At 38.4% G+C, this 18,797-nt stretch overlaps 3 protein-coding genes and 1 pseudogene across 3 annotated transcripts; 3 read left to right on the top strand and 1 right to left on the bottom strand.

Annotated features, from left to right (window-relative positions):
* The first annotated feature begins 1,065 nt into the window (after window positions 1–1,065).
* On the top strand, window positions 1,066–4,150 carry LOC126792881 (spermidine synthase 1). Its single transcript, XM_050519387.1, has 9 exons — window positions 1,066–1,326; window positions 1,926–2,002; window positions 2,083–2,205; window positions 2,460–2,564; window positions 2,781–2,853; window positions 2,949–3,020; window positions 3,116–3,311; window positions 3,572–3,692; window positions 3,813–4,150. Exons 1-9 carry the CDS (start codon window positions 1,149–1,151, stop codon window positions 3,876–3,878), a joined length of 1,011 nt encoding a protein of 336 aa, XP_050375344.1. The 5' UTR covers window positions 1,066–1,148; the 3' UTR covers window positions 3,879–4,150.
* Window positions 4,151–4,848: 698 nt separating this feature from the next.
* On the top strand, window positions 4,849–6,872 carry LOC126792880 (probable carotenoid cleavage dioxygenase 4, chloroplastic). The gene has a single exon (XM_050519386.1). It carries the CDS (start codon window positions 4,885–4,887, stop codon window positions 6,742–6,744), a length of 1,860 nt encoding a protein of 619 aa, XP_050375343.1. The 5' UTR covers window positions 4,849–4,884; the 3' UTR covers window positions 6,745–6,872.
* Window positions 6,873–7,620: 748 nt separating this feature from the next.
* Window positions 7,621–15,422, top strand: LOC126792879 (DNA (cytosine-5)-methyltransferase CMT3-like). The gene is made up of 20 exons (XM_050519385.1): window positions 7,621–8,081; window positions 8,194–8,284; window positions 9,051–9,158; window positions 9,256–9,372; window positions 9,866–9,965; window positions 10,071–10,273; window positions 10,732–10,797; window positions 10,889–11,134; window positions 12,587–12,645; window positions 12,725–12,791; window positions 12,892–13,221; window positions 13,294–13,362; window positions 13,432–13,515; window positions 13,603–13,690; window positions 14,257–14,369; window positions 14,466–14,573; window positions 14,686–14,729; window positions 14,812–14,881; window positions 14,955–15,058; window positions 15,158–15,422. The coding sequence occupies exons 1-20, from the start codon at window positions 7,645–7,647 to the stop codon at window positions 15,309–15,311; spliced, it is 2,658 nt and encodes an 885-aa protein (XP_050375342.1). The 5' UTR covers window positions 7,621–7,644; the 3' UTR covers window positions 15,312–15,422.
* Window positions 15,423–15,434: 12 nt separating this feature from the next.
* On the bottom strand, window positions 15,435–16,345 carry LOC126792502 (uncharacterized; annotated as a pseudogene).
* Between the last annotated feature and the right edge of the window lie 2,452 nt (window positions 16,346–18,797).

An 18,797-nucleotide genomic window follows, 5' to 3' on the forward strand; every position in this document is an offset into this window, starting at 1 on the left:
TTACTTAATTTTGTAATCATGCTCTATCACTCTCAATTAGATACGTATGAATGTACTAAGAGGATGATTCTAATAAGGACATATCTTAATGTGAACGTATACATACATTCATTTAAAACCGAATCTCACAGTATTATATACGTGATTGTATGTTACATTCTCTACACTGTCTTTTTCTAACAACTAGAGGGTCTAGATGTACAAAGCATCCACAAACTCCATAGCAAACGAAGGTATCCTTAATCTGCTAAAAGGAAAAAAATGATACGCTCAAAACGAACGTAGCAAAATCAGGGGAAAATTGTAGCATCCATCCCACTTGATACGCTGCCCCCACAACTAATGTGTCCCTTCGACCATTGTGAAGGTATACCACAATCATGGCCATCCATACAAAAGCCACCGCCCACATCAATTGATTCCAAAGACTTTTCTCTAATCAGTGATCAACACAAAAGTAAGTTACTTCTGAAAAGAACCTCTGTCTTTAAAATTTGAGTGTTATCCAAACAAAAATAAACATAAGTTTGAATCACACCGATACTAATTAAAATTAAATCTGAATTGAAGCATTATACCCCGAAAGTGCTGATTATCTTAATGCTTAACTGCCGATCTAGTCAAACAGTGATACCATATGTCCTAAATATGATCTCGACTAAACATGCAACTGAACTGTGATCTCGATGCTTGACTAATCGTAATCAACCCTTTGAGTGGCAAATTAGTAACAAATCACAAGCCAAATGGCATTCTATAGCATACACAATCAAACAAAAGCACATATGTTTTGGATCATTTCTCCGCATCCCGACAAAGCACCAAACCCCAAATTCACCCAAAACCCTAATCGAGAACCTCATCATTTTTATACATCGTTCTTGGTAAAAAATAATAATTCACAGCTCCGGTAAAAGCGGAAAGAAAAAGAAACCAAATACTAATCAGACTCTTTGCGCCTCTCCCAACATTACCTTTCTACTTTTTACCCCAATAAAATATTAATTATTACCCCAATATATTCGTGGCTATATATACAAAGCTCGCCACACCAAGACTGTGGTCTGTCCAGAGTCCTAAACCGCTCGCCTTCTTCTTCCTCATCATCTCCTCACGTCTCTTGTTTCGTTAGGGTTTTATTGGGTTTCATGGCAGCAGAAGGCGTCGTGGGTTCAGGTGATTTTCCGGTGAAGAGGGCCAGGGAGGAGGAAGAGAACGGCGGCTCTGCAGCGGCGGCGGCTATGGAGACCGAGACTGGGAAGGAGCCGGACTGCATCTCTGGTGTTATGCCCGGGTGGTTCTCTGAGATTAGCCCAATGTGGCCTGGTTAGTTTTTTCATTCTCTCTACCATTTTGTTTTGATGGACCTGTTTTTATAGCTCATGAATGTTTTTGGAGTATGAACATGTATGTGGGTTTTGTGAATCGTTGTGCTTGTATATGTTTTTTGGCGAGACATGTTTGGTATCGAAGACGAGTGAACTAGGTTTTGCAGCACCAGATTACCATGAATCAAAATAACTCTAAACACCTGTTTTTGCTAATCAATGAGTTCAGGGCCTGTGATATGAACTCAAGAATATAAGTTTATGACACGTGGTGAATGTAAAATTCCTGTCGGAGACTTTTTTGTATGTGATTAACTGTTGAACTGTGATGCTTCTTATTTGGTCAGTTGAAAGTTTGAACTATCGATGCTATATGATAGCATGTCGCGAAGTTTCAATACGTGCAGTTTTTCAAACTTGAATAGATAACACTATCATGATTGACATGGAGAATAGGTTTTCAGCTTTGTCAGTTTTATAAGAGGTGCTTTTGTCCGAGTTTAGTGTGGATTGTTGTATCTTCCCTTTTTCTGGTAGAATGGTAGAGAATTTGGCTGCATACATTTTGGAACCTGATTTACATTTATTCTGTTGCAGGAGAAGCACACTCATTGAAAATAGAGAAAATTTTGTTTCAAGGGAAATCGGATTATCAGAATGTGATGGTCTTCCAGGTAACTAACACTTTGAAGTTATTGTTGTCTTACATCTTCTAGTAATTTGAATATATTGATGAGACATATTCTCTTTACAGTCATCGACCTATGGAAAGGTTCTCGTCTTGGATGGGGTGATTCAGCTGACAGAAAGGGATGAATGTGCCTATCAAGAAATGATTACCCATCTACCTCTCTGCTCAATTCCAAATCCAAAGAAGGTAATTTCATTATCTGCAAAACACAGGACTAAAGTAGAAATATACACATCTTTCTTAAGTAGTAAATCCAGACTGACACATTGTCAAATTATTTTTCAATTTTAGAACATTACACATGGGTTGAGGCTACATTGGTGAACCATGTTTCTATTGATTTTCAAATTTTCACTGAGAAGATTATGTTTGATGTCATGTAGTATCCTTCATTTTGGGTTCTTGTCAACTAATTATCTTTCTAAATTGGTGTTGATCAGGTTTTGGTTATTGGTGGAGGAGATGGTGGTGTACTGCGGGAAGTGGCTCGTCATTCTTCTGTTGAGCAAATAGATATATGTGAGATTGACAAGATGGTTGTTGATGTAAGTAAAAATATGAAACCTTTTGATTAGGCTATTAATATTTCTGTTATCCCCATTGGCTGAAGGAATATTTGATGCATAATATGTATGTCTATATGCGCTGGTACATCACTTGGATAAATTCAGTTTGGCTAGAACGTGTTATACTGTAGTGTACTAACGAGCTTGGGGAAATTGTAGGATAAATAGTGACTTGTTCTTGCTTCTGCATTCCAGGTTTCAAAACAATTTTTCCCACGTGTAGCTGTTGGATATGAGGATCCCAGGGTGACTCTTAATATCGGTGATGGTAAGATCTGTTTATTCTTCTTTAATCTAACTTTGCCTTCTGTTTTTTTTTTCCCTTTCCAAACGTTTCTCATAAGTTCTATGTTAATGTTGTAGGAGTCGCATTTTTAAAGGCTGTTCCAGCAGGAACTTATGATGCAGTGATTGTGGACTCATCTGATCCCATAGGTAATACTGTGATACAGAAATATCATATTCATCTTGGCTGTATAGAAACATTGAAATTGCTTAACTACTGGTTTTGGTGTTTGTTTCTTAATCAGGTCCCGCACAAGAGCTTTTTGAGAAGCCCTTCTTCCAGTCGGTAGCAAACGCTCTCCGACCAGGAGGAGTTGTGTGCACCCAGGCAGAGAGTATATGGCTTCACATGCACATTATTGAGGATATTGTGTCAAACTGCCATCAGATATTCAAAGGCTCTGTCAACTACGCATGGACAACAGTCCCTACATATCCAAGGCATACACTTTTCTGAGTCTTTTTACATCCTCTATGTTGCAAGCTGCCGGTGTTGAATAAAAATAGCCAACATATTAACTGCTCAATGATTATATTTTTGTTTTGTTTTGTTTATTTTTCCTGAAAACGATACTTTTGCGTCCCCTTGACTTGAGGTCTTGGATTATGAGAACTGTATTGTGTTACGGAGTGCACAGAACAATTGGTAGTCTTGTATTTATCTTTACTGCTGCTAATTTGCTTTTTATTGTGTATTTCAGTGGAGTGATTGGTTTCATGCTTTGTTCGACCGAGGGACCTGCTGTTGATTTCAAGCACCCTGTAAATCCGTTACCTGAAAATGACGGTTCTAAAGACCCCTTGAAATTTTACAACGCTGAGGTATGGTCTTGCTTTAGTCTGTCTGTTTTTTTTTTAAAGAAATTGATAATGATTACCGTTTTAGTAAATTGGTCAGAGTCTATAGCCGTTTCATTTAGTAGTTTTTGTTTTCACTTCCAGATTCACACTGCTGCTTTCTGCTTACCATCTTTTGCAAAGAAGGTGATTGAATCAAAAGCAACATGAGGAAAATTCTCTCCGGGCATCAAACAAGCAGATATGCTCATGCTGAATACCTGCCTTCTTCTCGTAGTTGAAATGGTTTATCTAGCAATGAACCATTAAATAATCTGATATTCAAATTACTGTTGTCCCAATTGGGGTCTCTAGAGCTGTAGTTGGATCAGAAATATTTTATCATGTCATCTTTCCTTATTATTAGTGGTCATGAGATTTATATGTGCAAACAAGTTTTTGCCTCCATTCAATTTTCATTAAATCTATTTGCCTATATGGTTGCCGCGGATGAGTTGTGATGATTATGTATAGCTCTCGCTTGGATCCCATTTCAGGAAACAGTTTTTGTACCTTTTCTTAAAACGGCCCAGATGGTTGGTAGTTTCTGGACCGTCCCCATTTTCTTGTTCTATTTAGGAAACACGAGTAGATTTATGTCAATCAAAATTGGGCTATGCTCCTGAGCCTTACATCATGTCTCCCGGTGAGCATCTGCCTGAGCCTAACTTAATTTCATGGTACAAATCAGGCGAGACTTTCGTGTAGGTGTAAATTTGAACCATTTTTCATAGTGTCTTGTATTTATATGCCGTATACAAAAAGAAATTTGGGCGAATCAGTTGAGACTTTCATACAAGTGTCGGAGTTCAAGCTAAACCTAAAGTCTGACATTGTTTGTATCAAAACTTGTATTTGCATAAGAGGCTAGGATTCTATAAATCTCCGAGCTGTGAGGTTTTCTGGACAAGCTTTATTCGATTTATCACTGATTGTAGAATGCTTCATCAAACGAGAAGAAAATTGACCTTCATGGATATGCTTAATCAGAGTCCCACTATATTCAATGCTTTCTAGTGACACAGAAAACTCCTATATCCCCTAATGTTATTTTCCCTTGTTCATATAAATCTCTAATCCCTAATGCTGTGGTCCTTTACCATTCATTTCAGATCGAACCCTAGAACTATAATGTGGCCCCTCCATCAACTTCTGGGTTGTGTTATCCACCTCATACATGAACAAAATATCCCACCCAAACCAACACGGCCACACTTATTTAGCTCAATCAAGCAAGCCATCTGTTAGCTCACTCCACCCAGCCATGGATTCCTTGTCCTCCTCCTTCCTCTCCACATTTCCAACCCAATCTTCCACAACAGCTCCGAAACTCAACCCAACCAAACCCCTCTATATCTCCTCCGTCAGAATCGAAGAGAAACCCGCCACCCAAACCCCGCCAAAAACTACAACACAACCAAAGAACAAGACTACTTCAACTACAACTACTAGAACTACTCCATCTTACTCATCAACCACAAAACCTAATGCAACAACACCTCCAACACTCCCATCAGTCATTTTCAACCTCTTCGACGACTTCATCAACACCTTCGTCGATCCTCCCATCCGCCCCTCCGTCGACCCCAAACACGTCCTCTCCGGCAACTTCGCCCCCATTTCCGAACTCCCACCCACCGAGTGCGACGTCATCCACGGCGCATTGCCCTCCTGCCTCGACGGCGCTTACATCCGCAACGGCCCTAACCCACAATACCTCCCTCGCGGGCCCTACCACCTCTTCGACGGCGATGGCATGCTCCACTCCATCAGAATCTCCCAAGGCCGCGCCGTCCTCTGCAGCCGCTACGTCAAGACGTACAAATACACCGTCGAGCGCGAAGCCGGCTTCCCTCTCCTCCCCAACGTCTTCTCCGGTTTCAATGGCCTCACCGCCTCCGCCACACGTGGGGCACTCTCCGCTGTCCGCGTGGCTTCCGGGCTCTACAACCCTATTAACGGCATTGGCAACGCCAACACAAGTTTGGCGCTCTTCGGTGGCCGTCTTTTCGCGCTCGGTGAGTCTGATCTCCCTTATGAGGTTCGTTTGACGGCGGACGGCGACGTCGAGACGGTGGGACGTCACGACTTTAACGGCGAGCTGTTCATGAGCATGACGGCGCATCCAAAAGTCGACCCCGACACCGGCGAGGCCTTCGCTTTCCGTTACGGCCCTATGCCGCCGTTTTTAACTTACTTTCGGTTTGACCCCACCGGAGCTAAGCAGCCGGACGTGCCGGTGTTCTCCATGACGAGTCCTTCTCTACTCCACGACTTCGCCATCACTAAGAAGTACGCGGTGTTCGCCGACATTCAGATCGGAATGAATCCTATGGAGATGATCGGAGGAGGATCTCCGGTGGGTCTGGACGCTTCGAAGGTCTCAAGAATCGGAATTATACCGAAATACGCAGCGGATGATTCGGAGATGAGGTGGTTTGAGGTGCCGGGGTTCAATATTATGCACGCGGTGAACGCGTGGGACGAAGACGACGCTGTAGTGGTGGTGGCGCCGAACATCTTGTCGGCGGAGCACACACTAGAGAGAATGGAGCTCCTCCACGCGCTCGTGGAGAAAGTGAGGATCGACCTCAAGACCGGGATTGTCTCCCGGCAACCGCTATCGACTCGGAATCTGGACTTCGCGGTGATCAACCCGGCTTTCCAGGGGAAGAAGAACCGGTACGTCTACGCGGCGATCGGCGACCCCATGCCGAAGATCTCGGGAGTGGTGAAGCTCGACGTGTCGGGTTGTGAGCACAAGGAGAGCATAGTGGGGTGTAGGATGTACGGTCGGGATTGCTTCGGGGGAGAGCCGTTTTTCGTGGCGAGGGAGCCGGAGAATCCGGAGGCGGAGGAGGACGACGGGTACTTGGTGTCGTATGTTCATGATGAGAAGACGGGGGAGTCTAGGTTTTTGGTTATGGACGCCAAGTCGCCCGAGCTGGACATTGTGGCTGCCGTGAAGCTGCCCCGGCGAGTGCCGTATGGTTTTCACGGTTTGTTCGTGAGGGAAAGTGACCTGAAAAAATTGTAGATTCACGGCGTTTAACAACCACGTGTTGTTTCTCACCACATATTGTGATATATAGATAGTAAGGATATGAACTCGACTATAAGTTGCGACATTATTTAGTTGGTACAAACAGTCGTGACTATGTAACTATGCAGAGTAAAGTTTTAATTGTTTGCTATATTTGCCACATTGCACTTCCAACTTCCAACCAAAATTTGATGAATTGAAGAAATACTTTGTAATTAGCTAATGAAATACATGTTTTCAATAGTAGGTTGTATGTTGCTGTTGCGTACAAATCATGTGAATGAAATGACTAAACTTGCATGCATTTAAATTCAAAATTTCGAAGCTGTTCAATTGAAAATGATAGGACATATGGATCCGCTCTACAAAATATTTGAAAGATGATAATACAGTTGTACACTTGCGAGATATTCAAAAACATGAGATTCGTACGAGTATTGCAATGGTTTGGTTGAAGGAAGTTACCAGAAAATGAAACTCATAATTTGTATATACTATACAAGTATGCATTCTTATATTACAGGGGCTCATATGATTCAATTCAAATCATATAAGCTTTCACGACGACACAGTATGACTATGACATGACAGTGTGACACAATATGGTTGTGGTACGAGTGCAACAAAGCCCAACACACCTAAGGCCCAACCCAACACCCCTAATCTGTCGCAACGTTTTAAGAAAAGAGACGGAAAGTCAATCCAAATATCCAATCCCAAATTTTAAAGTCTGAATTCCCGCTCACCCCTCTCAGCTCCACAACACCCCCACAATTTCGTGCCACTAATCCCACTATACAAATTCACAACCCTATCCCTCTCTCTCTCTCTCTAAACCCTAAATCCCAAATTCTCTCTCTCTCTCTCTCTCTCTCTCTCTCTCTCTCAGTTTCAATGGGAACCGATCGGAACAAAAACCCTAGGCTCCGTTGGAATAATAAGAAGAGATCCCCGCGGGAGCAACCTCCACTGGATCCAGCCGTTTATCCGGTGATTATCGACCGCGGAGAGGCGAAGGCAAGAAAGAAGGAGGAGAAGGCGCCTCCGGCCTCAGATCCGGAATCTGATACTTCGATGGTCGTCGACGGCGGAGAGGTGAATCCAGAGGCGGCGAATAACCAGGCCGAGTCGCCTCCGGCCTCAGCTCCCGAATCTAAGAAGCGGCAGAGAGGCGAAGACAAGGCAGCTTCTCCGTCAAAGAAGTCGAAGGGAGGCAAAGCCAAGGCAGCTGCTTCTTTCATTGTTGTGGAGGCGCCGGAGCCTATGTTCGTCGGCAAACCGCTTTCCGACAAGGAGGCGCGAAGGAGGTGGCCCGAAACGTACATAAAGGGGTGAGAATTGCTATTTACTAACTTGTTACAGTTGATTATGTTTGTTCGATTTGATAGGCACAATTTGTTCTCTGTTTTTGATTCAATTTTATTGTGATTTATTGTTCAATAGAGATGAAAATCCGATTCAGGCCCGCCGTCACTTCACGACTGCTGAGGTGGATGGTGTAAGATATCATCTAGATGATGATGCTCATGTACAAGTAAGTCTTGTTGTTCTTCGTTGGAAGGATTTACCGGAGCGTTGTTAAAATTGTAGATGGTATAAGAATCACACTTGTTATATTTATTAGCTAAATCAGCTCTTCACAATAGCTTAACACATGATCATGATTCTCTATAATCTTTTCTGATTATGTAATTGATATTGTGATGTGATTATGACTATTGTTGACTATTCCTCACTGTAATAGGTCACCAATCACACTATCTTCCACATCAAATAGAGTAATAGCAATAATATCATGGCTTCAATCTTGGATCAGTGATTGTGTATAGCTATAATATCAAAACTAATTGTCATAATTGTGTTTAGCTGTACTATAGTATCAGTCTACAATTACCATATCTTGTAGATTGGAAGATTGTGGTTGTGATCTTATATTTACTGTACATTCTGTCATTGATCAATTCAAGAGGAAATACACATTTTTTATTTGGTATCAGTAGTTTAGGTATTCATTGATCCTTCGTTTATCCTCATTTTACTGATCTCGCTAATAAAATTAAACATAAAATTCTAGATTGATCATTCTCTGTGATGGAGAAAGAAAACAAAAATCATTACATATTTACTTTGATAGAGAAAGCAAAAACCATTATACATGTTGGTTGTAATTAGTTAAATAGTGTTTATAACTAAGGAAGAGCTATCACCTACATATGGTATCATTTAGATGAAACTTGAATATAGTCCTTTCGTTTTTGTCTTCCATTAATTAATCATTTTTGCTTTATTTGATCCTTCAGGCTGAAGAAGGAAAGCCACCTTACATTTGCAAGATTATAGAAATGTTTGAGGCCGTTGATAGCCAATTATACTTTACAGCTCAGTGGTACTACCGAGTTAAAGACACCGTAAGTTTGATCACATAAAATTTTAAATATAATTTTTGCTATTTCACCGCCTTGATGATTAATGATACTATTCATTTTCTTTTTTATTGTGTTTTAGGCCGTTAAAAAAAGTGTTGCGATTGATACCAGGCGCATATTCTACTCAGATGTGAAGGACCGCAATTCCTTGGATTGTCTCCTTGAGAAGATTAGTATTGTTCGATTGGCTTTACATGTATGCATGAAATTCGAAATCACTCTTTTCCTATATATATATATCAGGGCCCTTCCACTAAGGGATCTCTTTTTGGGGTCTAAAAAAGATATAGGTCACTTGACTAACTTTTCGATCACATTTCAGTATCTCTATTGTTTAACATTTATAGTATAATGTATAGATCACATCTGTAAAATTTCAGCCAAAATGGAAGTGTTTAAGCATTCAAAACTGTGATTTAAACTTATAACCATGAATGGTTTATGTTTGACAGATTTAGTGTGTCCATTGCTTTCGCCAAGTTTGATACTCTAACGATCACCATTTTGGTTGAAATTTTACAGGGGTGATCTACACATTAGACCCTAAAAGTCAAACGGTAGAGATGTTGAAATGTAGTCAAAAAGTTGGTTAATGAGCTATCCCTTAGTGGAAGAGCCCTCATATATATATATATATATATATGTATATAGTTGACAATCTAACAAGAATATTATGATTTTTTCTTTAGGTTGATCCTGATGTAAAGGATAAACTCATAGAAGGTTGCAAATATTATTGCAACACCAAATACGTGGTGCTTCATTCAAGCTTTGTCAATTTATTACCAGGTTATTATCTTACATATATGTTAATAAGTTGGTTGATGTGTCATTTTGAACAACCCTTTATTCACAAGGATATACCATTCATTTTTCCATATATTGAACTCACAGACAATAAGCAAGCTGATCGCCATACTGCATCAAAGATTGTTGTTGGAGATTCTTGTGACGGTAACTCAGAACTTACAGAAAGCTCCATCGTCAAGGAACAATGTATACAAGAACTTAAAGTGCTTGACTTATATGCTGGATGTGGTGCAATGTCCACCGGTCTTTGTTTGGGTGCCCGTTTATCCAACGTAAATCTAGTTACGGTAAGTCACTTTTCCTATCAGGCTTGCATTCAGGTTTGACATTCTTAATAGAGAAAGATATCATAATCTGCTTTGTATGTTTTGTTTCATAATTTGCTAAACTTTAGATCTTTGTACTTTTTTAACATATGCTTTGGTACAAATCTATTTCTTATTCAAAGACTAGTAGCAACTTGAAATGAAGAAGACATATTTTAACAATTTTCTTTTTAAAGTATTGAATTAATTATTAATTTTTAAAATGATACCAATTTATTCAAGAGGGAGATTCCTCATTCAGATACAAAAAAGTATGATTGTCTCCATATCTCCTCCACTTAGAGGCCATGAGTTTGGCTTGTTTCCTGTGAAAATCTTTTGAAGTTCTTTCTTTAATTATTAATTAACTATTATCATGTGTCATTCTTTCACTCAAGATATTTTGAGCTTATTTCTCTCAATTCTTATTTATGGTATAGAAATGGGCTGTTGATATTAACAAATATGCACTCCAAAGTCTAAAGCTTAATCATCCAGAAACTGAGGTATGTGTTAATAGCTCGCATGTGTTTTTATTCTATCTGTATAGTTTCTTAAGTTCTATTAACATTATTTTTTCGCGAACTTCTATTTCAGGTTAGAATGTCATATGCGGAAAACTTTCTGATGTTGCTACAACGGTGGAAGGATCTATGCATTTGTTTTAATTTGATCGAGGGAGACACTTCGGATATACCTTTCAACTTTGTTGCAAATGACACTTCAGAAAATGATGACGAGAACCTGGATAATGTTGAAGATCCTGAGGCTTATGAAGTTGAAAGAATACTTGATATATGTTATGGGGAACCTGATGAGAAAGATAAGGGGTTGTATCTCAAGGTATCAACTTTAGTACCTAAGCAAGAGCTATTTGCAGGGGCGGAGACACATAGAGCTTCACTAGGGCCTGTGCCCCAATCACCATTTATAGGAAAAATACCATGGAAAAAAATTACACTAGTGCCCCACTCACTAAATCACCAAAATATTATTAATATATATATAAATTATCATTAATATTATATGTAATATGTAGACTATGAAAAACAAGAGAAATCAGAGAAGAAGATATTGGTGTAATGGATCAAGTCTTGTTCATACGGTCAGTAGCTGACTGTGAAATTCATGCTCAACTACCATTGGATGTAAATCAAAGGGTTGAAAATAAAATAACTCAATTTTAAAAAGATTCTCCCTACCTTTAGATTTACATCCAATAATGTTTGAGCATGAATTCCACGGTCAGCTACTGATCGTGTGAACAAGATTGGTAATAGATCATTTCATGATACATGGTTACCCCATTTATACATAAGTGATTATAATAGAGGAATCCTCTGATCCTACAAATCAGCAGCTAATTACTTCCTAAAATACTCATAAGGAAAGCTACAGCTAATACACGACCTATACATAGAACAATCAATATTTATGCATATGATTTTACTGCTTGACTTTCTAACACTTCATTACATATAAGCTGAATTTGGGGAATATGTGCACTTTAGTGTCTTATTTTGTTCTTTATTTTTTTGTATTATGTACTCAATTGACTTCCTAAAATACTCATAAGGAAAGCTACAGCTAATACACGACCTATACATAGAACAATCAATATTTATGCATATGATTTTACTGCTTGACTTTCTAACACTTCATTACATATAAGCTGAATTTGGGGAATATGTGCACTTTAGTGTCTTATTTTGTTCTTTATTTTTTTGTATTATGTACTCAATTGACTTTAATAATGATGATTATTACTAATATATATATATATAATATATTCCATTAGAATTTTTTAGTCATCTATTAATGTACATTAAATTTACAAATTGTGATTACAAGTGTAGATAAAGTTTTTTTTTCTAAGTTAAACATTGTGAAGACTGAAGACTAACTTGGTGATGGAGGCGAATTGTGAGGAGTTTATGAAGGATTGTTTAAATTAATATATCGGGGAAGACATATCCACTAGTTTAGACTATGAAGACTGTTCTGCATCAAATTCAAAATATAAAATCTCTTAAGACTATTTTCACAAGTATATATAGGCGGACTAATATATTTGGTTATTAGTATAGACAAATGAAATATTTTTACTATTAACTTTTGTGCCCCAGTCGGCCTAAATTTCTGGCTACACCACTGGCTATTTGCATATTTGAATGTATGTTTGTGCTTGCATTCATTTGTAATGAATAATTGATTATTTGCTTTTAATAAATGACCTGTGTGGTCATTTTCCAAAACACAATGTAAAGAATTGGCGTTGTGATGTATGTCATTTAGGTCCATTGGAAGGGTTATGATTCAGATGAAGATACTTGGGAGCCTCTTGATTCACTGAGGTACTCTTCGATCTCTGCAATACTTTTGTAGTTGGATATTTAAGGTCTTACTTTAACTGATTAACTATCTATTAAACAGGGATTGCAAAAATTGTGTAGAAGAATTTGTTTCACGCAGCTTTAATTCAAAATTGTTGCCTTTACCAGTAAGTTTGAATTTCAACAATTTAAGGTTTTTTTCTTTTAATTATTGTAGTTGGTTTGTTTATTTAATTGTAACTAAAGGTTAATGTAAAATTGTTATAGGGAGATGTTGATGTCGTGTGTGGTGGCCCACCTTGCCAAGGTATAAGTGGCTATAACAGATTTAGGAACAAAAAAAAACCTTTGGAGGATAAGAAAAACAAGCAGGCGATTGTATTCATGGACATAGTTCAGCACCTTAAGCCTAAATATGTCTTGATGGAAAATGTGGTCGACCTTTTAAAATTTGCTAAAGGATTCCTTGGTCGATATGCTATTGGACGTCTTGTTGATATGAATTATCAGACAAGGATTGGTATGATGGGTGCAGGAGCATACGGGCTTCCTCAATACCGTATGCGTGTGTTTCTATGGGGGGCATGTCCTACAGAGGTATGTTGATTCAATTGCTCATTTTTATCACTGACTGATTCAATCCTCATGGAGGTTATTTGATTTTTACAGTGCTTACCTCAATACCCACTTCCTACCCATGATGTTATTGTCAAGGGTCATATTCCTAAAAAATGGGAGGTATGAGTCTCAACAATGTTTCAAGTTTGCTTCTCTATGCTTTTGCCTTAAAATGTGTGATATTTACAGGATAATGTAGTTTGTAGTGAAGGCCATCAAGCTGCATTAAGAGAAAAACTCTTACTAGGAGATGCCTTGTCTGACCTTCCTGCTGTAAAGTCTTGATTCTTGAACTCTTTATTAATAATTATTCTTCGCCTTAACAATGTTCTCATATATTGTCCATTATATGTTATTCAGGTAGAATATAACGAGTTGCGTGATGAGATGCCTTATGGGAGTCTCCCTCAGACTGAGTTCCAGAAAATGATAAGACTTAGCAAAAACTGTAAGATGTTTATGTTTATTGTATGATTGCACTGAATTATGTTCTCATTAGTCTGTTTTCTTTGCAGCTTCCAATTTTATCGTTTAATAGTATGACAGTAATTGAGAAAGTAGTGCTAAATAGGGACAAATAGAATGGATCATTAGTGATTTGACACTTCTCACTTGTGTTGTATACGGGGAAGAATGTAGGCACATTGTATACTATTGTTGCAAGTATTAAAAGAAAAAGATACCTTGGAAACAATATTGATAAATACATTAGTTCTGGATCGGGCATGTGTATAAGACTTGGTTATATTGTTGAGTAAAAAGTATGGATGCAATAATAATTATGTATGAAGGTTAGTCAAGCCTCAGAGCTCGAATTACAGTTAATTCATAAATATTTATAGCTAGGATTACAGGATTTGCCGAGTTACAGTTAGCCAGGTACACACAGAAGATATTATGCATAAACTAGCAATAGCAAAGTAGCAACAGCAACGATGTCCAGGAAGCATTGTGTAGTTTGTGATGGTAGGGGTGGTTGAACAACCTAAAAATAATGTATTTCTCTTGATGCAGATTTGCTGGGGTCTTCTAGGAGTGAGCCTTATAATGTGACGCTATATGATCACCAGCCTTTGAAAGTGAGTGATGATGATTATGATCGTATACTTTGCATTCCCAAAGTGAAGGTTATTCCTTTCTTCATCTTCAGTACATGATTACATATAATTGGTTTCCATAATTGATATAATCATGTTATCTGAACTTATTTATGCGTTAATCAGGGTGCGAATTTCAGAAACCTGGAAGGGGTTCTATTGCGTCCTGATGGTAAAACAGTTTATTTTGATCCTGCAAAACAGAGAGCCTTATTGAAGTCGGGCAATCCTTTGGTAAACATAGTATCTATTTGAAGTTTTTCTTTTGTGATTTACTTCCATACTATACTTGTTGGTATTACACAATTTCCACCACTGCTTAAATGTCTTGAAATTGTAATTATAGGTTCCTGACTATGCTATGTCATTTAAGAAAGGGAAATCCAAAAAGTAAGTGTCTAATTTTCTAGATCCAGAATTTAGGTATTCGAATATTCAATATCATCATCTGTCATCTCTAACAATTTTGCAGACCGTTCGGACGTTTGTGGTGGGATGAAATTGTATCTACTGTTGTTACTCGTGCTGAGCCACACAACCACGTATGATCTATATTTGTGGCATTATATTTTGACGTATACATGAATGAGATACATAATTTGGATTTTTGTACAGATTATCTTGCATCCTGAGCAAGACAGGGTGTTGACAATACGAGAAAATGCAAGATTACAAGGCTTTCCTGATTATTACAAACTCTGCGGGACAGTAAAAGAAAGGTATTGTGACATTACAGTGTTGTCTTTTGTTTCACTGATGGTGCAGTTCATTCTTAGTTGAAACAGAGTGAAACTTACATCTTATTTCTCGTTGTTTAGATACATCCAAGTTGGAAATGCGGTGGCATTCCCTGTGGCACGTGCACTAGGATATGCGTTGGGGCGCGCTCTCATCGGTAGCTTAGATGATAGTTCAATGTTCGAGTTGCCCCTTGGCTTTCCAAATTATCCGGAAGAATTGCCTTCTCCATAGTCTATTTTAGAGTAGTAACTTTAATTCTGCAAATCAAATACTCTGATGTGGTAACTTCCAAATAGATGGTCTACATTCATCATTCATATACATGTCCCTCATTATCCCTCTTATTTGGTCTTGTTACTTCTCTACTAGTCCTATTTCCGAATCAGCTCTCTTCTCTAAAATCTGTTTTTTGCAGTATTGGGGGTAAATCATGTATGCAACCCACTTCAACACATTGCCAGTACATAAAAGGTCTATCTGAGCAACAATTCCTCTTTTGGAGCTTTCAAAGAAGAGGTATGCCAGCCTTGAACTGAGTCCCCAAACACTGAAAATAAGCGTCAATAAAAGTCCTTGCCGCTGTTCTCTACCTTTGCTTAGATAGGTTGAAAGCATCAATGCATTAGCCCCATGTGTGTTCTCCAGTGATGAGATCACAATACTCATGTTCCATGTTGCACCCCATTCCAAGTAATTTGCTAGCAGTGCCATACAGGCTGCCGTATGTAACACTCCACAACACATTATAGTACCAACCATATTGATCCAAGTACTGTACAAGTTAATAAGAAAAGTACCCGGATGGATGTGATCAGAGTTTCTCTAGCGCGCACCGCTCTGGTAACACTGTTACCACTGGAAACCTCCCCGAACTTCCCTTCTCCGTCTATCTTGGAGGCCGAATTGATGATGACAAAAGCACTGAAAAGCTCTAGGAGATGGAGAGGTATCTGATAAAGAATTCCCATTTGTATCAAGTTGTTGGAAAACATCTGGGCCAAACTTTTTGTAGTATGGAGCTGTGTTTGCCAATCATAGTTGTAACAAATCAGAATTTTGTTTTAGAAACTGTAAGATTTGAACCAGGGTTCTTTGCAGGTGTGATTCATAGTAAATTGAGAAACAGAAAAAAAGGGTAGAGACGTGAGGAAGGAGAGTATAAGGAATCTGCGACTCTTGCAGACTAAACAAAGAGCTTCTCTGAGTATATCAAAGACTCCAAGCTTCGGCTTCAAGTCCTTCAACATGATATGGTTGCTTTCCATAGCCAAGCCCTTAAGTAATTCACTTGCTGCAAATTAAGAAGGGGGTTATATAATCAAGATTGTTAAATCCCTTTCAATTCTAACCCAGTGGGTATTGGGTTATTGGTTTGTATCTGAAAATGATAGTATACCTGTTCCTCAACATTATTAGACATTGAAATTTGTCCAAAACAACATCTTCCACTTTGAATCTGACTAACAATCTAGCAGCAATCACATAACAGAAATCACCCTAAATTGATTTTTCTCTACTACTATACTTCTCATGGGAGTTATTGTTAAGAGTTGTAGTAAACTGTATCTAGAAGCAGTATTCAACATAGCGATTTGATTACCAGACCAAACCTTGCCAAAGTGATACAAAGTTACAAACTGAAACATAACAAAAACTTTAAACAAACTATTTATTGAACTAGTGAGTAATATCTATGACCTTTTCTGCTGACGATTCTTGCAATTGAAGTAATAAACTGTGAAAATCATCCAGGTCATGACCTTCTCCAAACACGATACGGTTGCATGAAGGAAAGCATATGCAATATGTCTACGTGGAACACACCAACCCCTATGAGGGCTGGTAATCCAACCCGAGCTTCGAATTCGAACAGACAAAAGAAGCAACAAGAAGAACCCTCGTAGTATGTTTCCTTTCATTAACCGTAATGAGGTTGAAAATGCTTGAAATCCTCTCTGCTCCTCTAACTCTAAAATGTACACAACAACACTTAGCATCCACCAGGCATTGCATTCCACCCATATAGCAAATGTCACAGCATGAACTACAACACGTACAGACCCATCAATATGTAACCGTTGTTGGTTATGAATAGAATAGATCACACAAGGTAGAGAAACGATATAAAAAATGGACATAGCAATGAATGTGAAAACAGCGTCGCGCAACCGTGTTTGTGTTTTGGTTATGGTGCTTTTGAGAAGATCTCTGAGACACACAGAGGCTCTGTGATCACCATTACTAGTATGAATTGTTGAGGAAGCATGGATGGTTGCAAGTGCAGTGAGGAAGTTGACTAGGCCAACAGTGTAAAATTTCAGAAACTGAATAATCGGTTCTAGTTCTACAGCCCATGACAAATCTACAGCAATGGTCTTTAGGGTTTGTTTAGTAAGAATTTCTCGCTTTACGAATGCCTCTATGAACAAGTGAGTAAGCTGGTTCTGAACATGAGGTAGTTCAGGGATTAAAGTTATGAAAAATAGTGGAATTGAGGTAATCAATGTGAAGGTTATGAAATTGGGATTTCTGAAGGGGATTTTCATGGCTAATATGACTATCGCAAACGTGCCATGAAACCATTGCTTCATCTGCACGGGATCTACTAAGTTCTTCATTTCCAAGTTGGAAGATTGTGAGTTTTTATATTTCTTTTCACTACTTGGGTTTCATCATATATGATACAACATTACAGATTTACAACACTAGCCGGTGCTTCTATTTTTGGAAGTCGATGATTCCAACTACATCTGAAACTAAGTAATTACCAACCTTGTTGAGTACTAAATGTCCAAATAATACAGGACAAGGTTTGGGCGAGCAAGACATACATAAGAGAATAAAAACAGGCACCTAATATAAGTTCAAAACTTCAAATTGTCTATACTTTGGCTTTTTTTCTCATCAATTCCATCGGTATGGATGAACACTGTACTAGTACGACTGGAATTCTTGAAAAAATACATGATAATACGGTTTACTCACATCTGAATAATGTACTTAACATAACTGCATTTTCATCCCAATTTGCTTAAGCTGTTCCTAGTTTTGTGAATAAACTAGAGTGAAAGCATATTGTAAACCAACAAGAAACTCTACTGAATGATTGGATAATATTATTTCATTCACTGAATGGAATAGACATAGAACTCAAAACAAACAACTCAGAAGAACCTGAAATCATCATCGATTGAATCCCTTTTCAAATGACTGACTGGAATTAAATCCCTTTCGATTCAATTTTTCAGTGCCATTGGGTTGGTTGGTATTTGAAAGTTATAGTATACCAATTGCTCAAAAAGTCAACATTATCAGACAATGGAATGTGACAAAAATTGCAGCTTTCACTCTAAATCTGACATTGAATCTACCTACGATCACATAATAGAGAGTCACCCAAACTCGATATAGCTATTTGACTACTAGGCCAAACCTTGACAAGTGATAACACAATGTCACAAACTGAAACATACAAAAACTTGTTAACAAACTATGAACTAGTGAGCTACGGATCTTAAAGAATAGGTGACAACCTTTTCTGCTGAAATTTTTTGCAATCCAAGTAATAAACTGTGAAAACCATCCAAGTCATGACCTTCCCCAAATACAATACGCTTGCCTGAAGAAAAACATGTCCAATATGTCCACTTGGAACATAGAAACTCTGTCCTCTATAGAGGGCTGGCCAAACCAAGATCGAAAGAAGAAGCATCAGGA

The sequence above is a fragment of the Argentina anserina genome, chromosome 4, assembly GCF_933775445.1.
Source record: "Argentina anserina chromosome 4, drPotAnse1.1, whole genome shotgun sequence".
NCBI classification, from domain to species: Eukaryota; Viridiplantae; Streptophyta; class Magnoliopsida; order Rosales; family Rosaceae; genus Argentina; species Argentina anserina.